The sequence below is a fragment of the Pelophylax lessonae genome (genome assembly GCF_965119305.1).
Source record: "Pelophylax lessonae genome assembly, chromosome: 13".
Classification (NCBI taxonomy): Eukaryota; Metazoa; Chordata; class Amphibia; order Anura; family Ranidae; genus Pelophylax; species Pelophylax lessonae.
In genome coordinates this window covers 71,859,184-71,886,610 of record NC_138780.1, presented here as the reverse complement: position 1 = coordinate 71,886,610, position 27,427 = coordinate 71,859,184, and the positions used below count along the sequence as shown (strand labels likewise).

Genomic DNA, 27,427 nt, shown 5'->3' with positions numbered 1-27,427 from the left:
AGCTTTTCTTCTTTTATACCCTTTCTTGCCAGCCACGCTGTGGAGTATTTGGACGCGTGTGATGGAGCATTGTCCTGCATGAAAATCATGTTTTTCTTGAAGGATGCAGACTTCTTCCTGTACCATTGCTTGAAGAAGGTGTCTTCCAGAAACTGGCAGTAGGACTGGGAGTTGAGCTTGACTCCATCCTCAACCCGAAAAGGCCCCACAAGCTCATCTTTGATGATACCAGCCCAAACCAGTACTCCACCTCCACCTTGCTGGCGTCTGAGTCGGACTGGAGCTCTCTGCCCCTTACCAATCCAGCCACGGGCCCATCCATCTGGCCCATCAAGACTCACTCTCATTTCATCAGTCCATAAAACCTTTGAAAAATCAGTCTTGAGATATTTCTTGGCCCAGTCTTGACGTTTCAGCTTGTGTGTCTTGTTCAGTGGTGGTCGTCTTTCAGCCTTTCTTACCTTGGCCATGTCTCTGAGTATTGCACACCTTGTGCTTTTGGGCATTCCAGTGATGTTGCAGCTCTGAAATATGGCCAAACTGGTGGCAAGTGGCATCTTGGCAGCTGCACGCTTGACTTTTCTCAGTTCATGGGCTGTTATTTTGCGCCTTGGTTTTTCCACACGCTTCTTGCAACCCTGTTGACTATTTTGAATGAAATGCTTGATTGTTCGATGATCACGCTTCAGAAGCTTTGCAATTTTAAGAGTGCTGCATCCCTCTGCAAGATATCTCACTATTTTTGACTTTTCTGAGCCTGTAAAGTCCTTCTTTTGACCCATTTTGCCCAAGGAAAGGAAGTTGCCTAATAATTATGCACACCTGATATAGGGTGTTGATGTCATTAGACCACACCCCTTCTCATTACAGAGATGCACATCACCTAATATGCTTAATTGGTAGTAGGCTTTCGAGCCTATACAGCTTGGAGTAAGACAACATGCATAAAGAGGATGATGTGGTCAAAATACTCATTTGCCTAATAATTCTGCACTCCCTGTATGATCTACCAAAACCACCAAATCCTTCTCCACTATGGTTTCCCCCAGTTCTACCCCCCAGCATGTATGATGCATGCATATTCTTAGCTCCCAAGTGCATAACTTTACATTTATCAACATTAAACCTCATTTGCCACATAGTTTCCCAATTAAACAGTGCATTGAGGTTGGCTTGTAAATTGGAGACATTGTGTAAAGAAGTTATTCCACTCTAAAGCTTGGTGTCATCTGCAAAGACTGAAATGTTACTTTTAATCCCAGACCCTATATAATTTATAAAGATATTAAAAAGTAAGGGTCCCAACACTGAACCTTGGGGTACACCTCTAATAACCTTAGACCATTCAGAGTAAGAATCATTAACCACTACTCTCTGAATGTTATATTTTAACCAGTTTTCTATCCATTTACAAATGGATCTTTCCAAGTCTCTAGACTTTACCTTACACATTAGCCATGTGTGGTGAACTGTGTCAAATGCTTTTGCAAAATCCAAGTATACCACGTCCACAGCCACCCCTCTGTCCAAGGTTTTACTTATCTCCTCATAAAAAGAAATCAGGTTTGTTTGACAACTTCTGTCTTTCATTAATCCATGCTGTCTGTTGCTTAAAATGTTTTTTTTTTCCAGCAAGAAATCATCTATGTGGTCTTTTATTAAACTCTCCAGTATCTTCCCGATTAAACTAACAGGTCTATAGTTACTTGGCAAAGACTTTGATCCCTTTTTAAATATAGGCACCACATTGGCCCTACACCAATCCAGTGGTACTATTCCAGTCCTTAACCACTTGCCGACTGCCACACGACTATTTACGTCGGCAGTCAGCCCCTCACAGGCAGAGCGACGTAGTACTACGTCGCTAGCCTGTGAGAGTCTAGGGAGCGAGCGCGCGCCCCCGGAGGCGCGCTCCCGCACGGTCACGGACCCCCCTGCGCGTGTGACCGGCGGACCTGGTCACTCGGCGATCGTCGGTGCAGAGGGAGAAAGGCAGGCGGCTGATGTAAACAAGCCGCCTGTCATTCTCCCTTGTGTAGGAATAGTGATCATACGGTTCTACTATGTAGGACCGTTGATCACTGTTCCTACACCTCAAGCCACAGCCAATCACAGTTAGAATCACGCCCCTAGGGACACACATAAGCCCTCCCTCTAAAAAAAAGTTAACCCCTTCACTGCCAGTGTAATTTTACAGTAACAGTGCATATGTATAGCACTGATTACTGTAGAAATGTCACTGGTAACCCCAAAAGTGTCAAAAATGTCAGTCAAGGGTCCGATCTGTCCGCCGCAATGTCGCAGTACCGCAAAAAAAATCGCAGATCGCCGCCATTACGCGTTATAAAAAAAAAACAACAAAAATGACAAAAATCTTTCCCTTTGTTAGTAAATGCGATAACTTTTGCGCAAACCAATCAAAATACGCTTTTTGCGATTTTTTTTTTTTTACCAAACATTTGTAGCATAAAACAAATTGGCTGAAAATGTTAAAAAATTTTGATTTTTACTTTTTTTTGGGGGGAATTTCATATAAAAAAATTTGAAAAATATTGTTATTTTTGCAAAATTGACGCTCTTTTTTTGTTTATAGCGCATGATCAAAAAAATCGCACAGGTGATCAAATACCACCAAAAGAAAGCTCTGTTTGTGGGAAAAAAGGACGCCAAATTTGTTTAGGTAGAGCGTCGCACGACCGCGCAATTGTCCGTTAAAGTCACGCAGTGCCGAATCGCAAAATAGGCCCTGGTCAGGAAGGGGGTAAAATCTTCCGGGGCTTAAGTGGTTAACGAGTCCCTAAAAATTAGAAACAAATGCTTTGAAATTACAGCGCTCAATACTTTTAGGATGCGTGGGTGGATGCCATCTGGTCCAGGCGCTTTATCCACCCTTATTCTGTCTAAATATTTCTGGACCATATCACTTTTGAGCCATTGTGGATCATTTGGGGCTGTGTCAATACCGTCCTCATGGTCATGAGCTCCCCCATGCTCCTTTGTATACACAGAGCTGAAGAAAGTATTTCATAAATTTGCCTTCTCTTTGTCCCCAGTCACCCACTCCTGATTATTTTGTAAAGGGCCTACATGCTCAGACCTTTTTACTATTAATATATTTGAAGAATTTGTTGGGGTTTGTCCTACTATCTTTTTGCAATCTGTCGTTTTGAATTTTCCTTTGGTCACCAGCTGATCTAAGCATACTCTGTATACATATTGAGTATACTTTACAGTACATGCATGCCAGAAAACATTGCATTAAATCTTAAATCCTGCCAAAAGCCTAAAAAGGTGTGAATCTATGTCTTTGTTTGTTTGTATGTGTTTTTATTGCTGTCTGTGTCCTCATCAGGCACATTTTTCCTCACTAACTGTCCTAATAACCTCCATTGCCCACATTTTGCACCTAGCTGCTACTTCTCAAAGCTAGAAATAATTATTTGTACAGGTCAAATAATACATGCCTATTTTATGTTGCTAGGCAGCTGCATCTTTGATCATAGGTTTTCTAAACTTGACAGCATCCTGTCATACAAATATACAAAGTGCACAGATGCTCAGTCTATGCTACAGCAGCAATCAGCTGATAAAACATTATGTGGAATTCTACTGTCATCTAGAAGTAAATGTTTTTTATGAAGCTACCGTCTTACCATTTCCTATATGCTATATTTCTCCATATGTTTTTCCCTGATGGTAAATGTGTACTCTACTTCTGCCTTACTCACAAACTTATTATCTATTTTCTAGCAAAGTCCTACTCACAACTTGTATTCATGTCAAAAACAGCAGGCAGCTTGTGGAACCTGCAAGCAATTCAATCTATGTGCCGCATAGAGAAAGAAAAGGTCAGTACAACATAATCTTGACATTCAAAGCCCAAATGTAGTCACAGAAGCAGATATTCGGATAGAAAGACATTGTACTAATAGCCCCCTTTTTCATAGTCTTTCCCAGTGGCGGAACTACCAGGGTCGCAGTAGTCGCCATTGCAACTGGGCCCTGGAGTTCTTCCACTGTGAGGGGGCCCGTCCTTTCTGGCTGTGCTACTGTGAGGGGCTGCGTGGGGGTGCGGTTGGCCATTGAGGGGAGGCTGAGTTGAGCACTGGAGCCTCCAGGATCTGGAGCCCTGCCTTTCCTCTGCACAGAGAGAGAGAAGCCGTGTAGGGAGGTGGACACAGAAAAAAAAATGTCAGCTGACCAGTTGACACCAATAGTGTTAAGGGGGAGGAGCTCTTCCCTCTGCAAGGAGACCCCATGATACAGAGGCATCCCTGGAGACACGTGTCGTGAATGCTGAGGGGGAATCGACTGACTGACAAAGTAAGTGACAAATTGCTAGTGCAACTGATCCCAACCTCCACCACCTCTGCCTCCAACGGATCCCACCCACCACCACATATCTCATCCCTATTCCCCCTATCACATCTACAACAGATAGGAATGACATCTGTGGTAGTGAGGGTGGGTGGGAGGATGACACCACCACTGCCATTGATCCCACCCCCCTCACCACCACCGATGTCACTAATTCCAACCCCCCTCACCACCACCATTGATCCCCACCCCCCTCACCATCACGGCTGACACTGATCCCACCCCCTCTCACCACCACCACTGCCACTGATCCCACCCCCCTTAACCACCACCGCTTCCACTAATCCTACCCTCCCACCACCACCGCTGCCACTAATCCCACCCCCCCACCATCACCACTGCCACTAATCCCACCCCCTCACCACCACTGCTGCCACTAATCCCACCCCCCACTACCACTGATCCCCACCCCCCTCACCACCATTACTGCTACTGATCACCACCCCCTCACCATCATTACTGCCACTAATCCCACCCCCCTTACCACCACCGCTGCCACTTATCCCACCCCCCTCACCACCACCGTTGCCCCTCACCACCTCCGCTGTCACTAATCCCACCCCCCTCTCAACCACTGCTGTCACTAATCCCAGCCCCCCCTTCACCACCACCACTGCCACTAATCCCACCTCCCTTCCCTCATCACTGCTGCCCCTTATCCCACCCCCCTCACCACCGCTGCCACTGATCGCACCCTCTTCACCACCACCGCTGCCACTGATCTCACCCCCCTTCATCACCACCATGGCTGCCACTGATCCCACCCCCTTCATCACAACTGCTGCCACTGATCCCACCCCCTTCACCACCACTGCTGCCACTGATCCCATCCTCCACACCAACACCACTGCTGCCACTGACCCCACCCTCCTCACCACCATCACTGCTGCCATTAATCCCACCCCCTCACCACCACTGCCACTGATCCCACCATTCCCCACCGCTGCCACTGATCCCACCCCCCTCACCACCACTGCTGGTTAGATGCACCTCCTCTGTACTGCATCCTCACATTGACGTTACAGATCTACAGTGCATATGGAAAGTATTCACAGCGCTTCACTTTTTCCACATTTTGTTATGCTATAGCTTTATTCCAAAATGGATTAAATTCATTATTTTCCTCAAAATTCTACAAACAATACCCTATAATGACAACATGAAATATTTGCAAATTTATTCAAAATAAAAAGGGAAAAAATCCCATGTACATAAGTATTCACAGCCTTTGCTCAATACTTTGTTGAAGCATAGCTGCCCATATTTAGTAAACTATCTAAGGGGATCTTGCAGTCCTACCCGACATATTTCGGAGTGATTCCTTCTTCTGAGGATTTTGGGGTACAGAGAAATCTATGAGGTAATACATGACAATTAGCATAAAGCCCCGTACACACGTACCGATGGTCGGCATACAAATGTTCCTCTTTTCTCCCCGGTATGTCGGTGTCTGCTGAAAAGTGCAAAGACAGCACAAGGACAGCACAAGAATTTTGTCCGCCGACTGCAGAAGTGATGTCATGTAATGGTTAACTTTCCCTGTGTTTTCTATTTTCTGAGCATGCCCAGTCTTGCAAATCTGCGGTCTGTCGGCCGAATTGTGTACTGACAGGCGAACAATCGTCCGTTCTGGTGTCGGCATACAAATATTTTCATGTTTGCACGAAAGACTTTTGTCCGCGGATTGTGCGCAGACATCTGTCGGAGGCACCATACTAACACGCGTACAATCGGCAGATCCTTCGTCCACCGACGTTTGTATGCCGACGATCGGTACGTGTGTACGGGCCTTAAGTCATCTGTCAAGGGGTCAAGGCCAAGTTGCCAGAGGCAACCACAAAATCAGGAGGGAGAGGTGAAGGGCTTCAAAATAGGAGATTCTTCAGATAAAAATGTCAAAAACAGATGTTAAAAAAATCAAAAACTTATGAGGTTATAATGTGCTATAGAAGAGGTGAGGAGTGTAGATCTAGTGGTCAGATAAAATAGAGTAAAAAAAAAAAAAGAGTACAAAGCGGTTTAAAATACTGGGGGATTTTGCAAAAAGGTAAACCCATCAATAAATAAAGTCATTTAACCTCCCTGGCGGTCTGATTATGTCAGTATTTTTGAATGTCAAAGTGGTACATTGTTTTGCATGGAAATCTGTTCTTCTGTAATTCTTAGGAACAAAACAGTGAAAGTGAATAAACATGATTAATAAATGAAATTAATAAATTACAGTATTAATAAAAAATTATTAATACAAATAAAAGGAATAAAACAGGAAAAGTGCAGACAGGGCACTGGACAAAGCACTAGGGACAAAACTGAGGTGAAATGGTTTGATACAATGTATCATCTCATGTTTTGTGTACTTTTTTTAAATTTTCCGCCCAGTTCTGCCCCCCTTCGTCACGGCGCTCGCAGGGAAGGGAACCCGGAAGACAGATGCCAGCGTTCTATCAAAATACCGGTACCTATCAGATTCTGAAACCGGAAGTGGCGTTCGGAAAGAAAAACTTACTGCGCATGCGCCATGCGTTCCAACATGGCCGCTATGCGTTCCAATAGCTTTCCTAATGTGACAGAACACGAAGCAGCTGCGGACATCTTCTTACACCCAGCAAGTCTTGAATTTTAGATTTATTTTACCAGTAAACTGACCTTATAGACTGAATAACAGTATTACATTTCTATTATTATTGTGATATAGTAAATATAGCAAGTAACCTGCGGGTAGAAGGTGGCGACATCCATCTTGGTACAGCCCACACTGCTCAGCGAAAAACTGATTTTATAGTGAAATAGACTATTTCACTTGGTCGTAGTAAAATAGTCTATTTCAGTATAAAAGGTGAGTTTACTGCATAAATAAGACTGAAATTTAAGAGTTGCTTGGTTGTAAGAACATATTTGCTGCTGCTTTGTGTTCTGTTACATTATGAAAACTATTGGAGCGCATAGTGCCCATGTTGGAATGATAGAACACCGGCATCTGCCGGAGGACATCGGGGGATCATAGGGACAAGGTAAGTTTCACTACAGGGTAATCCCGAGTGTGGCTTGGGGTTACCGCTTTTGGTACTGAAAATTAACCCTGAGCCACACTCGAGATTACCGCCAGGGAGGTTAAAGTTTGTAGAACTGACCTGTGCACTACTGAAGTCATGAAAAACGTCCTCACTGAATCCATGTCCAGTCCCAAATGGAAGAGATCACCAAATAGGGCTGGGTTGTATATATTGGTAAAAAGGGGATCAAATCATTATCACCTCTGATGTGGTACAGGTGAAAATAAAAGCACCCGGCTCCTGATAATGTGGGCTTAGGACTCATGTAAACACGCGGCTCAATTAGCCCACAGATGCGGGCGAGCACGGACTTGGGTGGGCCCTCCTACTCGATGACGCATGACGGCACCCCGCCCAATGGCAGAATGGCGTCACGCAGCGCTGCCGACATGTTGCCAGACAACGCCCTCGGCTGGGAAACCATTGGTGTGTGTGGGGAGTGACAAGCGCACGCGCAACAACCCCTGCTGCCTGGAATAAGGAGCCATCCAGATTGGGACAGCCCTTACTTGGCATTGATGCTGGTAATAAATTCTGACAGGGTCTAAAAGGGGCCCTGCCACAAAACGAAGATGTCATCAATGTAATTATGCCATCCTAGGATGCAATCGGTGAAATGGGCCAAGTTTTCATCCATAAGTAAAGTGCGCTTCCATTCCCCCAGGTACAGGTTGGCATAGGAGGGGGTACAACGGGTCCCCATAGCCACCCCTTGTAATGGGAGCCTTGGAAAGAAAATGCGTTATGTTTAAGAATAAAATCCAGGGATGTCACTATGAATTCATTAAGAGGTTGTTCGTGTAGGCCCCTTTGTGACAGAATGTGACGGACAGCTGCCAGGCCTTGGTCACTGGGTATAGAGCTATAGAGGGCCTCCACATCGATGGTGACCAAAAAGGTGTTGCCATCAACATGGGTTCCCTCCAGAATCTGCAATAGCTTTATAGTATCCCTCACATAGGAGGGTAGACCAGCTACAAATGGTCTAAGATGGTTATCGACCATTTGACTGAGATTTTCAGTCAGGCTGCCCCTACCAGAAACAGTAGGTCTACTCGGGGGGTGTGTGGAGTCTTTGTGAATTTTTGGAATTGCATAGAAGGTGGCAATGCGGGGAAAGGGTGTTCGACTATTTTCCCATTTATCTTTGGGTATGATGTTATTGTAGTACGCTTGATCTGATAGTAGGTACAGATTCTGGATGAAGGAGTCTGCAAAAAACTTGGGTATCACTCGATACCATTCGGTGTTTGATAAAATTTTTTAGCACATATTGATGTAGAATTTGTTGTCCATAACCACCACACTGCCTCCTTTTGTCAGAGGACTTGATAGTGATGGTCTGGTTGTTTGACAGAGACTGCAAAGCCTTCACTTCATTGGGAGACAGATTATTATGTGGCCTAGTCTGCGTATTTAATTTGGAAATGTCCATCCATTTGCATTATACTATGTATATCTATCATCAATGTAATCTACCGTATATTGTTGTTTACATGCCTATCCTTTGTAACAGCTGGAGCTGCAGTGCACTTTCCTGACCGCTGGGGGTTTTGCCTGGTGCCCGCCCAGTATGTGCTCCGCCCGACATGTAAGGGCTGTCCTGTTCTGGACGGTGCCTTATTCCAGGCAGCAGGGTTGTTGCGCATGCGTTGTCACTCCCCGCACACACCCACAGCTTCCCAGCCGAGAGCGTTGCCTGGCAACATGTTGGCGGCGCAGCGCAGTGTGACGTCATTCCGCAGTTGGGTGGGGTGTCGCCACGTGTCAATGGGTCGGGGGGACCCACCCAAGCCCATGCTCGCCCGCATCTGTGGGCTAATTGAGCCGGGGCTTCTACATGGGTCCTAAGCCCACATTATCGGGAGGCGGGTGCTTTCATTTTCACCTGCACCACATCAGAGGTGATAATGATTTGATCCCTTTTTTACCAATATATACAACCCAGCCCCATTTGGTGATCTCTTCCATTTGGGACTGGAGTGGACATGGATTCAGTGAGGACGTTTTTCATTACTTCAGTAGTTAGTTCTACATACTTTATTATTTATTATTTTTTTACCGCTTTGTACTCTTTTTGTACTCTATTTTTATGTGACCACTAGAACTACACTGCTTACCTCTTCTATAGCACATTATAAACTCATAACTTCGTTATTTTTTTACATCTGTTTTTGACATTTTTATCTGAAGACTCCACTATTTTCAAGCCCTTCACCTCTCCCTCCTGATTTTGTGGTTGCCTCTGGCAACTTGGCTTTGACTCCTTGGGTTGATCCGTGCGGTAGCATATTTTTGACATGGGCACCTGTAATCCTTCCGGCAAACTGGAATATGTGTCACTCCAGCTCAATTTGAAGGCATGTCTTTTTGATTATATGCAAATGCAAGCAGTATGTATTATGATGCTTTACACACCAAATATATCACACTGTACATTACAGATGACTTATGCTAATTGTCATGTATTACCGCATAGATTTCTCTGTACTCCAAAATCCCCAGAAGAAGGAATCACTCTGAAACATGTCGGGTTGGACTGTTAGATCCCCTTAGTTAGTCTACTAAATATGGGCAGCTATTGTAGGTCGTATTTTCCAGTCTAGGGTACTCCTCACATGAAATATTGGCATTCATATTTATGTATGTATTTGTTTTATGGACTGTTGTCTATTTTTATTATTGTATACAAATACAATTTGGCGTTAGCTTTTTAAACTTTATTACACTGTCTGTAAGGTCCCAGGGGGGTTTCGGTTGCATGTATCTGGTTGCTATTGGGATGTTGGCAGCTCTCTAGATACTCCACGTGGCTTTTTCCTTTTTCCTCCTTTGTTACCTTGGCTGTGTGCTTAGGGTTGTTGTCCTGTTGGAAGACAAACCTTCACCCCAGTCTGAGGTCCAGAGCGCTCTGGAGCAGGTTTTCATCAAGGATGTCCCTGTACAGTGTTGCATTCACTTTTTCCTCAGTCCTGACTAGTCTCCCAGTTCCTGCCGCTGAAAAAAATCACCACACCATGATGCTGCCACCATCATGCTTCACTGTAGGGATGGTATTGACCAGGTGATTAGCGTGCCTGGTTTACTCCAGACATGATGCTTGCCATTCTGGCCAAAGAGTTCAATCTTTGTTTCATCAGACCAGAGAATGGTGTGCCTTTTGCCTTCAGATGCCTTTTGGCAAACTTCAGACGGCTGTCATGTACCTTTTACTAAGTGGCTTCCGTCTGGTCACTCTACTATACAGGCCTGATTAGTGGAGTGCTGCAGAGATAGTTGTCCTTCTGAAAGGTTTTCCTCTCTCTACAGAGAAACACTGGAGCTCAGTCAGAGTGACCATCAGGTTTTTGGTCACCTCCCTAACTAAGGTCCTTCTCCCCAGATCGCTCAGTTTGGCAGGGCGGCTGCTCTAGGAAGAGTCCCGGTGGTTCCAAACTTCCTCCATTTATGGGTGATGGAGGCCACTTTGCTCATTGGGACCTTCAATGCTGTAGGCATTTCTCTGTACCCTTCCCCAGATCTGTGCCTCAATATAATCCTGTCTCAGAGGTCTACAGACAGTTCCTTGGACTTCATTGCTTGGTTTGTGCTCTGACATGCACTGTTAACTGTGGCACCTTATATGGACAGGTGTGTGCCTTTCCAAACCATGTCCAATCAACTAAATTTACCACAGGTGGACTTCAGTCAAGTTGTATAAACATCTCAAGGATGATCAGTGGAAACAGGATGCACCTGAGCTCAATTTTGAGTATCATGGCGAAAGCTGTAAATACTTATGTACATGGGATTTCTTTCATTTTTTATTTTTAATAAATTTGCAAAGATTTTAGCAAACTTCTTTCACGTTGTTAATATAGGGAATTGTTTATAGAATTTTGAGGAAAGTAAAGTAATGAATTTAATCCATTTTGGAAAAAGTCTGTAACATAACAAAATGTGGAAAAAGTGAAGCGCTGTGAATACTTTCCGCATGCATTCTATATGATAATGCTTGTAATAAGGGTGTGGCTGGTACTCACCTAAACCAGCACAGAGCACTGGAGTGTGAGAGCAGGAATTGCCTTTCCAATAAGTGTACAGAGTATTTTAAAACTGAACTCTATGCAGATATGAAAGATACAAATGAATGCAGCCCTGTAATAATAAATACTGGACATCGTTAAATGTATTTTTAAAAGGAAAGCAGTGAAAGTGCCTAAAATTGAACCTGGTATCAGCCTCTTGCAGTCTCTGTACAGCAGGGCCGGAGCTGCTGTGGGATGTTTTTTTTTTCTTCTCACAAGAGCAGCGGCCGCCGGCCGGGTGCCGCCCACTTCATTAGAACTGCTGTCTGGTGTAATGATATGCTTTTGCAGTGCAGCCACGCCTCTTTTTGTCAGCTGGCTGAGTCGGGGCTTTCACGGAGCTCCAGTACAGGTGGGCGGAGCTAGAAGAAGTTACACAGACAGCAGTCGCGATCATTGCTTCCTGCCCAGCACATATCTCTCTCTCCCTGAGTGAAGATCTGAGAAGACAGATGGATGGCAGCCTTCATCTTCTCCCTGTGAGTCCTGACCTTCTCTGCCTTCCACCCTCTACTATGCTGTATGTAAACCTGCCCTGCACCTTACATTGCAGGTTTACTGAGACAGACAGAGAGAGAGAGAGAGACTTTCTTGAACAGATTAGGCATATACTGGGACATCTGAGGTGTATTCCACACACATCTTATATAATAAGTTATAGTATGTATATGGAATACATCTATGTATCACCTCAGAAGTATAAGCATATTCCTAACCTATTAGAAAAATCGAAGTATAAACAGCACTGAATGTAATTGCATAACAGAGCCAACTATAGGAAAGTATAAAAAAAAGTGCACCCTTGCAGTGTAGGTGTGGGGAGGGGGAGGGGGAGAAAAGCCTCTTTTACCTCATTCCATGTTGCTGCCAGCTCCAGTGCTCTCTTCCTCCACACAGAGTCCTGACATCATCACATATAATACAGGGACATTAACCCTGTATAGCAGGGATCCTCAAACTACGGCCCTCCAGCTGTTGCGGAACTGCACATCCCATGAGGCATTGCAAAACTCTGACATTCACAGACATGACAAGGCATGATGGAAATTGTAGTTCCTACACAACTGGAGGGCCATCGTTTGAAGACCCCTGCTGTATAGGATGATTGGGAGGCTGGAGTGTAACCACAGCCAGTACTCTACATAGAAGCTGAAGGGGACAAGTTACAGCACTGGAGGAAGCCTACAAGAGCAAGGAATAAGGTAAAGCTGGCTACTCATACATTGAGATTTCTCTAGTTCAGCAGGGAACAGCTGAATTTCAATCTGAGTGTAGCTCCCCCAATATTCAGGGTGTAACATCTTCTAGTTGCCCCCCTCTCCTCCTCAGGCACCTGTACCATGTCCGCAACCTCTGATCACCTCCTGTATCATGCCCGCAGCCCCTGCATCTCCTGTAACATGTCCGCAGCCCCTGCATCTCCTGTACCATGTCCGCAGCCCCTGCATCTCCTGTTACATGTCCAAAGCCCCTGCATCTCCTGTTACATGTCCACAGCCCCTGCATCTTCTGTACCATGTCCGCAGCCCCTGCATCTCCTGTACCATGTCCGCAGCCCCTGCATCTCCTGTAACATGTCCGCAGCCCCTGCATCTCCTGTACCATGTCCGCAGCCCCTGCATCTCCTGTAACATGTCCGCAGCCCCTGCATCTCCTGTACCATATCCGCAGCCCCTGCATCTTCTGTACCATGTCTGCAGCCCCTGCATCTCCTGTACCATGTCCGCAGCCCCTGCATCTCCTGTTACATGCCCGCAGCCCCTGCATCTCCTGTTACATGTCCAAAGCCCCTGCATCTCCTGTTACATGTCCACAGCCCCTGCATCTCCTGTACCCTGTCCGCAGCCCCTGCATCTCCTGTACCATGTCTGCAGCCCCTGCATCTCCTGTACCATGTCCGCAGCCCCTGCATCTCCTGTACCATGTCCGCAGCCCCTGCATCTCCTGTTACATGTCCACAGCCACTGCATCTCCTGTTACATGTCCACAGCCCCTGCATCTCCTTTTACATGTCCGCAGCCCCTGCATCTCCTGTTACATGTCCGCAGCCCATGACATCTCCTGTTACATGTCCGCAGCCCATGACATCTCCTGTTACATGTCCGCAGCCCATGACATCTCCTGTACCATGTCTGCAACCTCTGATCATATCCTGTTACATGTAAGCAGCCCATGACATCTCCTGTACCATGTCTGCAGTCCATAACATCTCCTGTTACATGTCAGCAGCCCATGACCTCTCCTGTACCATGTCCGCAGCCCATGACATCTCCTGTATCATGTCTGCAACCTCTGACCATCTCTTGTATCCTGTCCGTGGTCTCTTACATCTCCTGTACTGTGTCCGCAGCCCATGACATCTCCTGTTACATGTCCGCAGCCCATGACATCTCCTGTACCATGTCTGCAACCTCTGATCATATCCTGTTACATGTCAGCAGCCCATGACATCTCCTGTACCATGTCTGCAACCTCTGATCATCTCCTGTTACATGTCAGCAGCCCATGACATCTCCTGTACCATGTCTGCAGTCCATGCCATCTCCTGTTACATGTCAGCAGCCCATGACCTCTCCTGTACCATGTCCGCAGCCCATGACATCTCCTGTATCATGTCTGCAACCTCTGACCATCTCTTGTATCCTGTCCGTGGTCTCTTACATCTCCTGTACTGTGTCCGCAGCCCATGACATCTCCTGTTACATGTCCGCAGCCCATGACATCTCCTGTACCATGTCTGCAACCTCTGATCATATCCTGTTACATGTCAGCAGCCCATGACATCTCCTGTACCATGTCTGCAACCTCTGATCATCTCCTGTTACATGTCAGCAGCCCATGACATCTCCTGTACCATGTCTGCAGCCCATGACATCTCCTGTTACATGTCAGCAGCCCATGACCTCTCCTGTACCATGTCCGCAGCCCATGACATCTCCTGTACCATGTCTGCAACCTCTGATCATCTCCTGTACCATGTCCACAACCTCTGATCATCTCCTGTACCATGTCTGCAACCTCTGACCATCTCCTGTATCCTGTCCGTGGTCTCTTACATCTCCTGTACTGTGTCCGCAGCCACTGTTCAGCTCCTGTAACATGTCTGTAGCCTCTGACAAGCTCCTGTACCATGTCCGCAGCCTCTAACGAGCTCCTGTAACATGTCTGTAGATTCTGACCATCTCTTGTCTTTTATCGTGTCTGCAGTCTCTGAGAGAGAGCCTGGAAAGAAGTTTGCTCTTATATTTATAAAGCCCTATGTGCTTTCATGTCTGTCTTATCTATACATAATACACTCTTCAAATGTGCTTTAAAATGCATGGTTTTCCCTATTATGAACAAGAAAATAATGGCGTTATGCTGTTGGGCTGGTATAATAATGCTATGGGGCTGGTATGAAATTATTTCCAGGGCTGAATTGTATTCTCAGTCCGGCCCTGCTGTACAGTAGGGCTGGAATGAGAGACAGAAGTACAAGAAGCAGAGGCGTACCTAGAGCATTTGACACCTGGGGCAAATCCTATATCTGGTAACCCCCCTGTAGGCGTGGAATTTAGCGGCAGGTGATTTGTTGGGCTATTGGCTGGTGTTAGCACTCTAATTATCTCGACACCATGCTTGATTTGGTGTCAGGAGGATCAAATCATAACATTATTTCTATTACTACATTGTAATATATCATGAAATAATTTAACTCCCCATAATGCAGAATCAGTGGGAACCCTAAGCTTGTCACTTGCCACCAGATGCAGCATGCCCCTGTCGCCTGCCACCAGATGCAGCGTGCCCCTGTCGCCCGCACCAGATGCAGCGTGCCCCTGTCGCCTGCCACCAGAAGGAGCGTGCCACCATCGCCTGCCAACAGATGCAGTGTGCCACCATTGCCTGCCACCAGATGCAGCTTGTCACTTGCCACCATCGCCTGCCACCAGATGCCGTGTGTCATTAGGTGCTGACAGCATGAAGGTTGTAATGGTGCACAATGAAAACCTGTGACTAAGTGTAACTAAAAGGCAGCCTAATTTTTCTGTTAAAAAAAAAAAGGCAGCCTAATTTTTGGGCATTTTGCAAAGGCACCTCTGAAGAAACCTCAAGGCACCCCAGGGTGCCTGGGCTCCCTGGTTGAAAAAGTCTGGAATAGAAAAACAAGAGTTAACAATATAATAAACAATGAAGAAGAAGGCCCCTTTCACACCAGCGGACCCGATCGGTCTGCCTGTCTGTTTTAAGGCGGTGCTGATCGGGTCACCCATTGTCCTCTATGAGGCGGTGGATGTCAGCGAACATGTGTCCAGTCTACTGACACCCGCCGGACATCTCATCCAACAAAATTTTCTGAATACAGATGGATGGCATTACGTTTGCCATTCTGTCTTTCTGGTTGGATGACAATCTGACAACCGCCCCATAGAGGAGAGCGAGTCGCTGATCCCCCGCTGAGCAGGGAGATAACAGGTCCGTATTCACTCAGCTATACAGAGCGGACCCGGACCTGTCATCCGTCTGCTCAGTGGGGATCTGCAGAGAGATTTTGCATGGACATATCTGGCCTATGTAAAGGGGCGAACAGGGACATGACCACAAGAGCTTACAATCTGGAGTACATGAAGAGACACCTGCCTATTGACCACGCACCATTGAAATACCAAGCCTGTCAACGCTGACCTTCTTTTGAAAGTGCTAGTAGCCTGGCTGTCATGGTAAGCTCAATGCTTAAACTACTCTAAATCACTGACACAAAACAAGCTATTAACCTGCATTAAATGTGGAGAGGAGGTAGGCATGTGACGACGCCCCACCCCCCCACCCTGTGATGAGGACGATCATGTCCTCTCTCACTCTCAGGTCTCTTAGTCAGGACTCGGGCGGGGAGGAGAAGTTGGGCACGGGCAGCAATCTCAACACCTTCAGCAGAAGAAGATGGTCACACAACCCAATTACCTGCAGCTTCAGCACTCCCTCCCTGAGAGCATGCCACTGGACCAGAGAAAAGGAGGAGGTGGGTGGACCTAAACATTCGGCGCGGAGGAGGAAGTTAAATCCTCCTCCGCTGTGAATGCTGAGGTCTCGGCCTCGCTCTATGTCTGTCTGTGTGCCTGACGTCACTGGTTGCTAGACGCCTGGCAGCAGGTGGCAAGCAACCAGTTAGGGAATCAGGCAATATAGCTGATAGGGCCAGTTGCATTCCGGGACACTGCATTGTCCCGGAATGAAGGTGCCTGGGACAGACATGCCAGATCTCCCTCCCAATGTGTGGCACTCGGGGCGCACTGCCCCCCTGCCCTCCCCGTTGGTATGTCACTGACAAGGAGCCAATCAGTTCATGTGCTAACAAGAGCATGCTGATAGGAGGAGAAAGTTGAGTGACAAAGATATGACCTTATCACTGTGCTGCTTCTCCTTTCACTGTCCAGTAACAGACTGGGACAGACCCAGGACAACCTGCTCACAGAAGAAGTAGTTTTGAGGATATCTAGCAGCAGAAAAAGGACTGTGGGAGAAATCTCTTAATTGAAGCTCAATATTGCAGCAAAAATACACTCACTATCCACTTTATTAGGTACACTTGTTCAATTGCTTGGAAACACAAATTGCTAATCAACTAATCGCATGGCAGCAACTCAATGCCTTTAGGCATCTAGACATGGCGAAGATGGCTTGCTGAAGTTCAAACCGAGATGAGGAGGAAAGGGGATTTTGGTAACTTTGAACGTGGCATGGTTGTTGGTGCCAGATGGGCTGGTCTGAATATTTCAAACACTGCTGATCTACTGGGATTTTCAGGCGCAACCATCTCTAGGGTTTACAGAGAATGGTCCAAAAAGAGAAAATATCCAGTGAGCTGCAGTTGTGTGGGCAAAAATGCCTTGTTGACGTCAGAGGCCGGAGGAGAATGGGCAGATTGGTTTGAGATGATAGCAAGGGGTTGTCCACAAGCCTCCCAAACAAGTATTACTCCTGGCACGCGCCAAGAGGTAGTCTGGTCTCTTCCAATCGGGGCTCACAGGATGCTTCAGGGGTTCACTGCAATGGTGGAACCCACAAGGACTCAGTGGCACCAGGAGAGTGGCTAGTTGCTCGCAATTTATCCAAAGTCCACAGGGGTAAGGTCCTGGTGCAGCTCATTTACCTGGGGACAACCCCAATTTCATTCCCCAACAATGCCACCCTAGCAGACCTGTACGTAGTGCCTCGTCACTGTATGTCGGAGGCTCAGCCAAGTGCTACATACTGCTAGTGGCCACTTCGTAACTAACAGAACCAAGTCCTTGGTAAGGAGGTACTTCTACCTGCGGCTGACAGATTGGCTTGCCGGGAGTGCTCTGTGCCTATAGCCCCTCCTGAAAGGACCACAACCATGACCATCACCACCTCGGAGCCCTATGAGCTGGTGTCCATGAACTTTTTAAACCATGGCTAAATTGTTTTTGTAACATATACTCTGGGACCAGCACCCAAACTTTGAGTCAGTGAATAAGTCTGAGCTATGTTACCTCAGTGAAATTTGGAAACTGCATACCACCATCTACCACCAGCCCTTACCTCCAACTCCAGTATATGATGTAGTCTCAGAGGGACCCAGTCCCATCAACAGACGTCTCCACTCCAACATGCTGAGATCCTGTGTGTGTAAGAAGAGACTGTTCAACCAAACCACATGGAGATAGAGAAGTACTTGAACCTGTGATTGTCCCACCAGTGCAGGAGGTTCCTGTTGAATGGTACCTGCCTCCTCTCTTGCTTGAACCTTTGTCCCCTACGGACTCAGAAGTAGAAAGCTCTAGTATAGTGACTACAGACAGTCCAAAAACTCTTGGGAGCACAACAGACTGCTCAGACATGTCTGAGGAATCAGTCTTGGGCCCAGGTGAAATGGGTATGGAGGGCCCGGTCGACCCCCATTCACCTGTCCTCCCTGAGTCACAACTAAAAGATAATTACTTACGACACTGCTGATCACCTCTCCTTGCAGTCTAACTGTGGGCAGCTCCATTCAAAGTACCCTGATTATGTTGTTTGAACTTTTTCCTGTTGTGCCTTAACTATATTCATTGCAGTTCTCATGTTGTTCTTTACTGTGTTGCGATGCTGAGGACAGCATCTGTCAAAGTTTACTTTCTGTCTACTTTCTCCACTGAAGGTGGAGCTCAACCACAGCGGCATTGCAGAGCATTCTGATTGGATGCTGCTGCCCCATGTGACTCTGGCGACCATTTTGGGTCATGCAGAGTCTTTTTAAAACTTTGGCTCCCAGGCTTGGCGTGCATTTCATGTGTGGGGTAGTATAGGGACAGGTCACTTGTCTGTCAGAGACAGTATTAGTGGTAGAGAGAGGTAGGAAAGAAGTAGGGAAAGAGCAGAGACAGTTATCCTTCCTGGAAGCCTTCGTGCTTGGGCACAGACCGGCCAGACCGCATTCTATCCTTCACGACAGACGCTGTCAGTGCATCCCAAATCTGCTGCTACTCTTTCCAGTGCAACATTCTGTATGTGCCCCTGGTCGGGTTCACTTCCTGCTGAGTAGTTGTGCTGGTTTTAACTTCAATTACAATACAGTTCTGAGTGTTTACTGCCGCAGCACCACGGTGCACCTCCCCACAACCAACAAAGTGTCATTCCTTGAAATTAGCTTACACTGTTCATGCACCAGTTGTCAAAATGTAAATGAGAAAACTGCAGAAAACCACATTGGTATGTGTGAATAATGTAGAAGTCTGGGCTAGAACTATGTTCCCACCTTCTAACTCCTATAATAACTACCCTGTAAAAGGAAGATGCATTAACTTACCTATTCTCAGGCTGCTCCATTCTGGTCATGTAATCCCTCCAGGGAACGGCTTCAGGGAAGAGGAAAGAACATCGATAATGGATGGAATGCCTGGGTAGTAACATCACTCAAATGCTTACTATAGGGCAATCATTGTTGGCTGCCCCTCCTCTCCCCTGAAGCTGACCGCTGGGAGTCAATCACATGACCAGATCAGAGCGCTCTGAAAATAGGTAAGTATAAGCATCTTCCTTCTAGAGTCTTGTTAGTATAGGTGTTACAAGGAGGTGGGAGCCATTTTAAGCTTAGTTAGTTTTCGCTCACACTTCTACTTTAAGGAATTTCTAACATGGGCTTTCTTTTGGGAAGCAATTCAATTGGTGTATTTAGTTCTGCTAATTACCTCAAAGCTATCATTTAAAAAAATGTAGGATTTGGATACTAAAGTGTTGAAGTACTATATACAGTATTTACTTTGATTTTGTTCCCACTAGTGCATATGGTCATCATACATTACAATCTGACCATACAATCTTTGTAAGATCAAATTTACCAAAACTTTGTAATATGAGGACCTACCTAAGCTATTGAATCAATTTGTATCCAATTAGGCAGGTCCTTGTACTACATGTTGTTGGTATATCTAATGAATATTGTATTGTACAATTCATCAGATTTAAACTTGCACAGATCACAAACAAAATGTAATTTGCTGAATTCCAGGCAAATGTCTAAACACAAGTATATAACACATAAAGCAGCTGTTTACTTGGCAAAGAACTTCAATTTCTTTCCACCCAGCCTTGATATTTATACAGCTCTGCCAAACATCACTGCCAGGCTGGTGACCAGGCTTTTTACTACTGCAGTTAAGCAGTACAGCCTTGACAACTCTATTCCACTGCTGATTTAGGCATCCACCCAGTAAAAAGGTCTTCTCGCTGCTTACACTGCTCTCTCCAGTCACTGTTCCTTGTCAGCACATTTGCATGCAGCACACCGATTGACTCCTACTGTTTTAGTGTTTTAGTGCCCCTCATACTCATTTATCAGCTGGATTCCTCTTTCTATCCTATCAAACAATGTGCCGGTGCTTAGAGGCTGTTGTAAGCTTCATTTTGCTCCCTTCCTCATGTAGCAGCTCTCTAGCAATGCCTAGATAGCAAATATGAATCTCTGTAAAATCCACTTTACCTACTTTTTCTTTCCGTTTCTTCATCCCTATTACCCAATTGACTGAAATGATTTTTTGTTTTCTTCAAATGGATATTCTGAACCAATAAAAAATAGTCAGTTGGGAAAAGAGGAGTAATGTCATTGTATCCAGACAGTGATGGAAGTGCTGGATCTAAAGTGGGTTTACTTTTGCAGTGGATCTCTGAGAGGTACATTGGACAAAATCAAATGGCACTTTTCCACTGCAAGTACCGGCTCGGCCCTGCTTGGCCCTGCTTGGCCCGGTTTGCTTTTCCACTGCTGGTACCGCACGGTACGGTGTTGGAACGGTTCGGTACGGTACGGTATGGTTTACTTTTCCACTAAAGTAGTACTAAAGTTAAGTGGGTGGGATGTGGGTGGGATAACAACGATTCTCTGACCAATCAGTGGCTAGTAGTGACTGCATGCAAAGGATTGTGGGATATGGTACCGGGTATGGTACCTCTTGGAACCACAATCGAGGTGCTACTGTTTTTGAGAGCTGTACCGTTCGGTTCCATGCAGTGGAAAAGCACCGCCGTACCGTACCGAACCGTTCCTACACCATACCATGCGGTACCAGCAGTGGAAAAGCACAAAAGCGAGCCGAACCGTTTGGTTCCATGCAGTGGAAAAGCGACAAAAGAGTTTTAGGAGAGCAGAAGTGCAACACCAAGGGCTAAGAATCCGATTTTTTTTTTAAGTCATATTATATATGAAAGGGGTTTTGTGGTGCTAATCAGTCAGTTCCTAATCAGTGCTCAGTTTACTAGTATAAATTGAACTGAAGTGATGTTGAACTCAATTGGTTTAAAAAGTTCAAGAATGGAGCTCGATACACACTATACAACTTTTGTTGTTTGATTTCCTTTAGATTTACCTTCAACTATGTAGTAGAAAGGCCTGCCTGATTGCATTCAAATTTAAAGTGTTTAGGTTTGACCTCATATTATATGGTTTTGGTAAATCTAAAGAAAAAAGTCTATGGAAAATTGTATAGTGCGTATCCAGCTTTAGAGTAACAGTGTCTATTCAAAAGCATTTTAATCTGTGCGCTTACGAAAAATGGAGGTGCTTTTCCTTGCCCTTTAAGGTAGATCTACTATACATAGCCATATTTTCACTTATAATATATGTAAACTTAATTACTAAAATGTCATATGCAGTAAGTTAATATAATTTTAAAAATAGTTTTCAACGGTCATTAAAAAAAAATACCTGCTTGTCCTGCCATCAGTGTGCTTGTTGAGGTACTGTGCTTCCCTGTATACAGTGAAAATGTTTTGTCCCTGTCTCCCAGTTATGCTGTTGTACTGTCACTTAATACATTTAATAATAGTACAAAAAATTACTAAAAAAAATACCACTGCTCACCCATTAAAACAGGACAAAGTGGTCATAAAAATCAAGCTATCCAGACTCTCAGCCACTTGCAAACAACATCCCCTTTCCAGAGGGGTTTTAGAGGGATACTCTCACCGCACCACCTGAAGTACTTGTCAGGTGAGGAGTCCAAGTATATAAGCCCTATTACCTGGCTTCACTGCAGCTAGTGATCAGCCTCCGATTTCTGGTGTGTCATTCCCTGCTACAGTGGAGGCGGTCTGGCAGCATGATTGAAATAAACTGAGCCCGGACATGATGATGTCACATGTCAACACGTTTCACCCACCCTGTGATAAAGCCTGTGGTATAGGGCGGGTAAAACTGGTTGATGCTATCACACATCAGGCTTTGTATGGCCACCCAATACTATATATAATTGTATATAATTATGTGAAAAATATAATGTAGAAACCAGAATAGAGTTAGATAGTGGATATTCATTAAGACATGTTTCTAATTCCTTGTTTTCTTTTGCAGATTCGCTCACACCCTAGTTTCTCGGAGCTATGTGAACGTAATAACAATAAGGAATGTTGTCCCAGTTGGTCACTTGGGAACTACATATCAGTTCTGTACAATCGATCTTCTTGCATGGAAATCACGCAGAGTGACATCTTCCACACACTAGTTCTTCTTCGTTCCTGTGCTCCAGACTACCACCGAGGTGCTCTTACTCCGATGTGCATAGGATCAAGATCGGAGAGGGAGAAGCATTCCCAATGTGCCAAAGTGCCTGAAAAGTGTACACGATCTACTGCGGTATATCAGCTGCTTCATTTTCTAGTTGATAGAGACTTTTTGAGCCCCCAGACCACAGACTATCAAGTCCCATCTCTGAAGTACAGCTTGCTGTTTTTACCAGCTAAGAAAGGGCCAGAAATGATGAATATTTATGTGGACAATTTGGAGTCGTATGAGCTTTTTGATAATTACACAGCTATCACTGGAATGGACTTGGGGTTAAAGCAAAAACTGTTTCACCACTATCTTGTTTTGGATACTGTGTATCCAGTCCTAGGCATATTAGGTATTTTTCTAAGTATGTGTTTTTATCTACGTTCTTTTTTTATTACTTTTATGGTTATGATGTCTGTTATTGGTTCACTGATGATTTCATTCTTTTTGTACAAGCTGGTCTTTAGAATAACTTTCTTTCCTTTTGTTAACTTGATAGCAGTTATCATCCTCAGCAGTATCTGTGCCAACCATACCTTTGTGTTCTTTGACCTATGGAACCTCAGCAAAATACAACACTCTGCAGCTGGCACGCTGCAGTGGGTGAAGCAAACTATGCATCATTTTGGTTATCTTATGTTAGTATCTTCTTTGACTACTGGAGCTGCTTTCTTTGGCAGCTACTTGAGCAGCATTACCTCTGTTCGATGCTTTTCTATATACATGGGAACCTCAGTATTAGTCAACATGGCATTTATGATAACCTGGCTGCCTGCTACCATGGTACTATATGAGAGGTATATTAAGGTCAATTGTACCTATAAATCAGACGATTACTGGAACAGCAATGGCCATAAAAAGTTATTTCTGTCTTTTTACCAAAAGTTAGGGGGTTTACAAAGTACTTTGTCTGAAACATCAAAGCTCCTCTTTGAGAAGCTCCTACCTTGCGGGGTGATAAAATTCCGTTACATCTGGATCTGTTGGTTTGCTGCTCTTGCAGGAGGTGGTGTTTATATTGCCTGTATAAGCCCCAAACTAAGACTGCCATCTTCAGATCTTTCATCAGTTCAGTTATTTCGGTTGAGTCATCCCTTTGAAAGATATGATGCTGAATACTGCCACCAGTTCATGTTTGAACATCAGGAATATGGAGAAGGACAACATATGCCAATCAGACTTATATGGGGCATTAAACCTGTGGATAATGGAGACCACCTCAATCCTAAAGTAAATGGAACACTTGTAGCAGATGCTACTTTTACTATCCGCAATGCTGATGACCAGCGATGGCTTCTTGAACTTTGTAATAAAGTGAGAAACCAAAGTTTTTATTACTCTGATCAGGAGAAAAAGCCAAACATTTGCTTCATGGAAGATTTTCACCGTTGGATGGAAAGTCGGCAATGTTCACAGAGTGACCAAAACCACAATCTATGCTGTAATCAATTCTCATTTCCTTATGCAAGCGATTTGCTTCTCCACTGCATTAAAATGATGGTTAGAGAACAAGGAGGAGATGGACCTGAGTCTTATGATATTGGACCCAGATTTAATGCCGATGGAAACTTGACTGCCTTGGTTTTAGAATTTCAAACTACATATCACTATAGCTTCAATTACAGCAAGACTAAGACTTTTTATAATACTTTGAACAAATGGCTAACCAATGAAATAAAGAATGCACCACCAGGTCTTCAAAATGGTTGGTTTACTAGCAAACTTTCTCTTTTTAACCTCCAGCATACGCTAAGTACTGAGATCATGATGATAACTGGCTTCTCCATTGCCATTTCATTTGTAGTTTTGCTGCTAACGACTTGGAATGTCTTACTCAGCTTATTTTCAGTTGCCTCTATTGGAGGCTCAGTTTTGGTTACAGTTGGTCTCTTGGTTCTATTGGAATGGCAGTTAAATGTTGTAGAATCTTTATTTGTGTCAGCTGCAGTGGGCCTGTCTGTTGACTTCACAGTAAACTACTGCATTTCATATCACCTGTGCCCGCATTCTGACCGTCTTAGCCGCGTGGCATTTTCCCTCAAACAAATGAGTTGTGCCACTGCAATGGGAGCCTCTACTATGTTTTCTGCAGGAGTAATAATGTTGCCAGCAACTGTATTGGCATACAGAAAACTTGGTATATTTATCATGATGATTAAATGCATCAGCTGTGGCTTTGCCAGCTTCTTTTTCCAGTCTATATGCTGTTTTTTTGGCCCTGAGAAAAACTGTGGACAGATATTATGGCCTTGCGCCAACATAATAAAAGAATATCCAGATAACCCAAAGCCAAATGGCACATTTACATGCAGTGGAAATGAAAAACAGAACAGGCTAAGAAAAGTTCCAGAAACCAACACAGAAAATGAACAATATGAGCTACAGCCTTTAGCCAGACACCTTAGTGACAGTTTTGACAACAGCACTACTACTAGTAGGCTTTCTAAACGGCCTTCTATTTTGTCTGAGGATATGCAGTTATCAGACAACAAGTGTGCTAGAACAGGAGCACATCATATTCAAGCAGAAGCTCAAGAAATCCATGATAACACTACCAGCCACAAAGTTTTTAGCCATTGCTCCGCTCTGCAGACGTCGTCTCCCTACAGAAATTTTGAAAATGAGAAGGAGAAGCCAGAAGAATCCTGTAGACAATGCATTTGTCAGAGAATGAACAGTAAGACGTGGAATGGATCTGTGGTGGACCATGTTCATGTACACAACACACAGGCTCAATCCAACAGCTTGCAAAGCCCTAAAGATGACAGTCCAATCCATTATTCCCCGGAAAAAAAAATCCGTATGTATGAATATTCTAGATGCCTCTGCTCTATAGGTAGCTCATTTGATGCTCTTGACTCAAATGAAACGTGTCTAAGTGATATTGATCAGAACACTAAGTTGGAGTCAGCAAGATGCTCACCAGATTTTCTGGATGTTCCTGATTCCCCCTATCATGATGGGAGGGGGAATTTAAATGGGAAAAGAGAAACTCTAAGACTGGCTTTAAGGGAAACAGTTTTTGATCCACCTACATCTAGCAAGCAGACCAATATGTTATGGAAAATACAGTCAAATCAAGATGATGATCACCCTGTTGTACTCCCAAACAGCAAACCAGACATGCCAGACATTTGGATTAAGAGATCGAGTGAACACAGCTCTGGCTATATCAGCTGAAATGTCTTTATTTAACAAAAGAACTGCAAAATCATTTCTTTATTTTTATTGTCTAATTTGAATAGTGAATTATGGTTTATGTTGGAACCCCATGTGATGTCTACAAAAGCACCACCTGATTTTATTTTTCCACAGTGTTTGCTAGCTGGTTTGGCAGGTCTTTCATATTGAAGTTACAGAGTAACTCATCAACGCTGAAAATAGGAGGTTGAGATCACTGACTGTAAAGCTTACAAAATCTGTCCTCTACAACTGTTAAAACAGCTCATTCTGATTCTTGCAATGCTATTTAGTGGCAAAATTAGGGAGGCCAGTAGCAGACATTTAAAATCATAGACTTTATTCACTGTCTTCATTATTAATGTTGCTTGATTATGCCTTTGGTCAGTTCATGGGTAGTTTGGCCAAACAGGTCAAAACGTTTGGGATATTGCAGATATCAAATCCGAGTCACATTGAAGTCATTTAGGAAAAATTCTAGAGTTTATTTCTGGCCTCTGGAGGGAAACTACTGCAGCCAAATGTAAAATAATGACATGAAGTGCCCACCACATGTCCGAGGAATTTGCTACTGTTTTAAAAAAAAACACAATGTACAAAATGGAAAAGATGCAAATCCTAAATTGACATTTTTGTGGGGTCCTTTAATGCTGTACATGCTGATACAGAATCACTACACAGTATATGCTCAGCCATAGACACAAAGACACACATCTGCATGCATCACCTAATCAGTGGAAGTTACCAGAGGGTTGGAAGGGAAGAGGGATCCAAGCCAGGTTAATTTTTATAAAATTCAGGTACTCGCCATTGCTTGTGGACAGGTGGATGAATCTGTCGGTCATCACCCCTCCAGCTCTGCTGAACACCTTTTCTGTTAGGACACATGTAGCAAGGCAGGCCAGCACCCCTAATGCATGGCCTGCAAGCCCCTGCTACTGATTCATCTTAGAGGATGGATGTTGGTATTCGTATTGGAGCCAACATACTTCTTGACCACATTGGACATGACATGCCTGTGAGGGCTACATAGGGCCAGGCCTGCTGCTGTCTGAAGAAAATTTGCAATGCCACTCTTAGATGTCATGTGCAGGTGGTGGTTCTGCTGTTGCCTGCTCATTCGTATTGGCTAGCAGAGCTGATACAGGTGGCAGAGGCTGCCAAGGGAAAGGCTTTGTGCAAGCACCTTAGAAGAACCTCCTCATAGTGATGCATTTTGTCTTCCTTCTCAAGTGGTAAGATGTAAAGAGCTATTTTGCCCTTTTAGTTTGGATCCAAGAGCATGGCAGAATGCCCGTAGAGGGGTCTTCCCAAAAATAAGGGTTCAGCTCTGGGGCAGAAGAACCTTGAAGCTGGTGCAACCCCCCCAGGGATGACTGCTACCTGGCGCCAAGTCTGCCTGCTGTGGATTGGCTGCTGAGGAGGCTCAAAGCATTATGGAGTAGCCTGTTGCATTTTACCACAAACATTGCAGTTGTTCAGTTCAAACATTCCTGAATCAGATACGCAATGTTCAGGGAGAATTTCACTCTTACCCAAATATGAACATCAGCACTGAAAATTCACATTAGGACAGCATGCACAATACTACATTATCAGTGTTGGTTGAATTTATCTTTAAAATATCAGAGGCTATATTTCCACATCTATATATACTGTGTGTGTGTGTGTGTGTATATATATATATATATATATATATATCCTATATCTATATCTATATATAC

At 44.7% G+C, this 27,427-nt stretch overlaps 1 protein-coding gene across 2 annotated transcripts in view; it reads left to right on the top strand.

Annotated features, from left to right (window-relative positions):
- Window positions 1–25,974, top strand: part of DISP2 (dispatched RND transporter family member 2) — a 105,220-nt gene extending 79,246 nt beyond the window's left edge. For both annotated transcript variants that reach the window (XM_082275406.1, XM_082275405.1), the window contains 2 exons: window positions 3,751–3,848; window positions 22,326–25,974. In XM_082275406.1, coding sequence (XP_082131532.1) covers window positions 3,751–3,848; window positions 22,326–25,703 — 3,476 coding nt within the window. In that variant the 3' untranslated portion in view covers window positions 25,704–25,974. The remainder of the gene's footprint in view (window positions 1–3,750; window positions 3,849–22,325) is intronic.
- The last annotated feature ends 1,453 nt before the right edge of the window (window positions 25,975–27,427 follow it).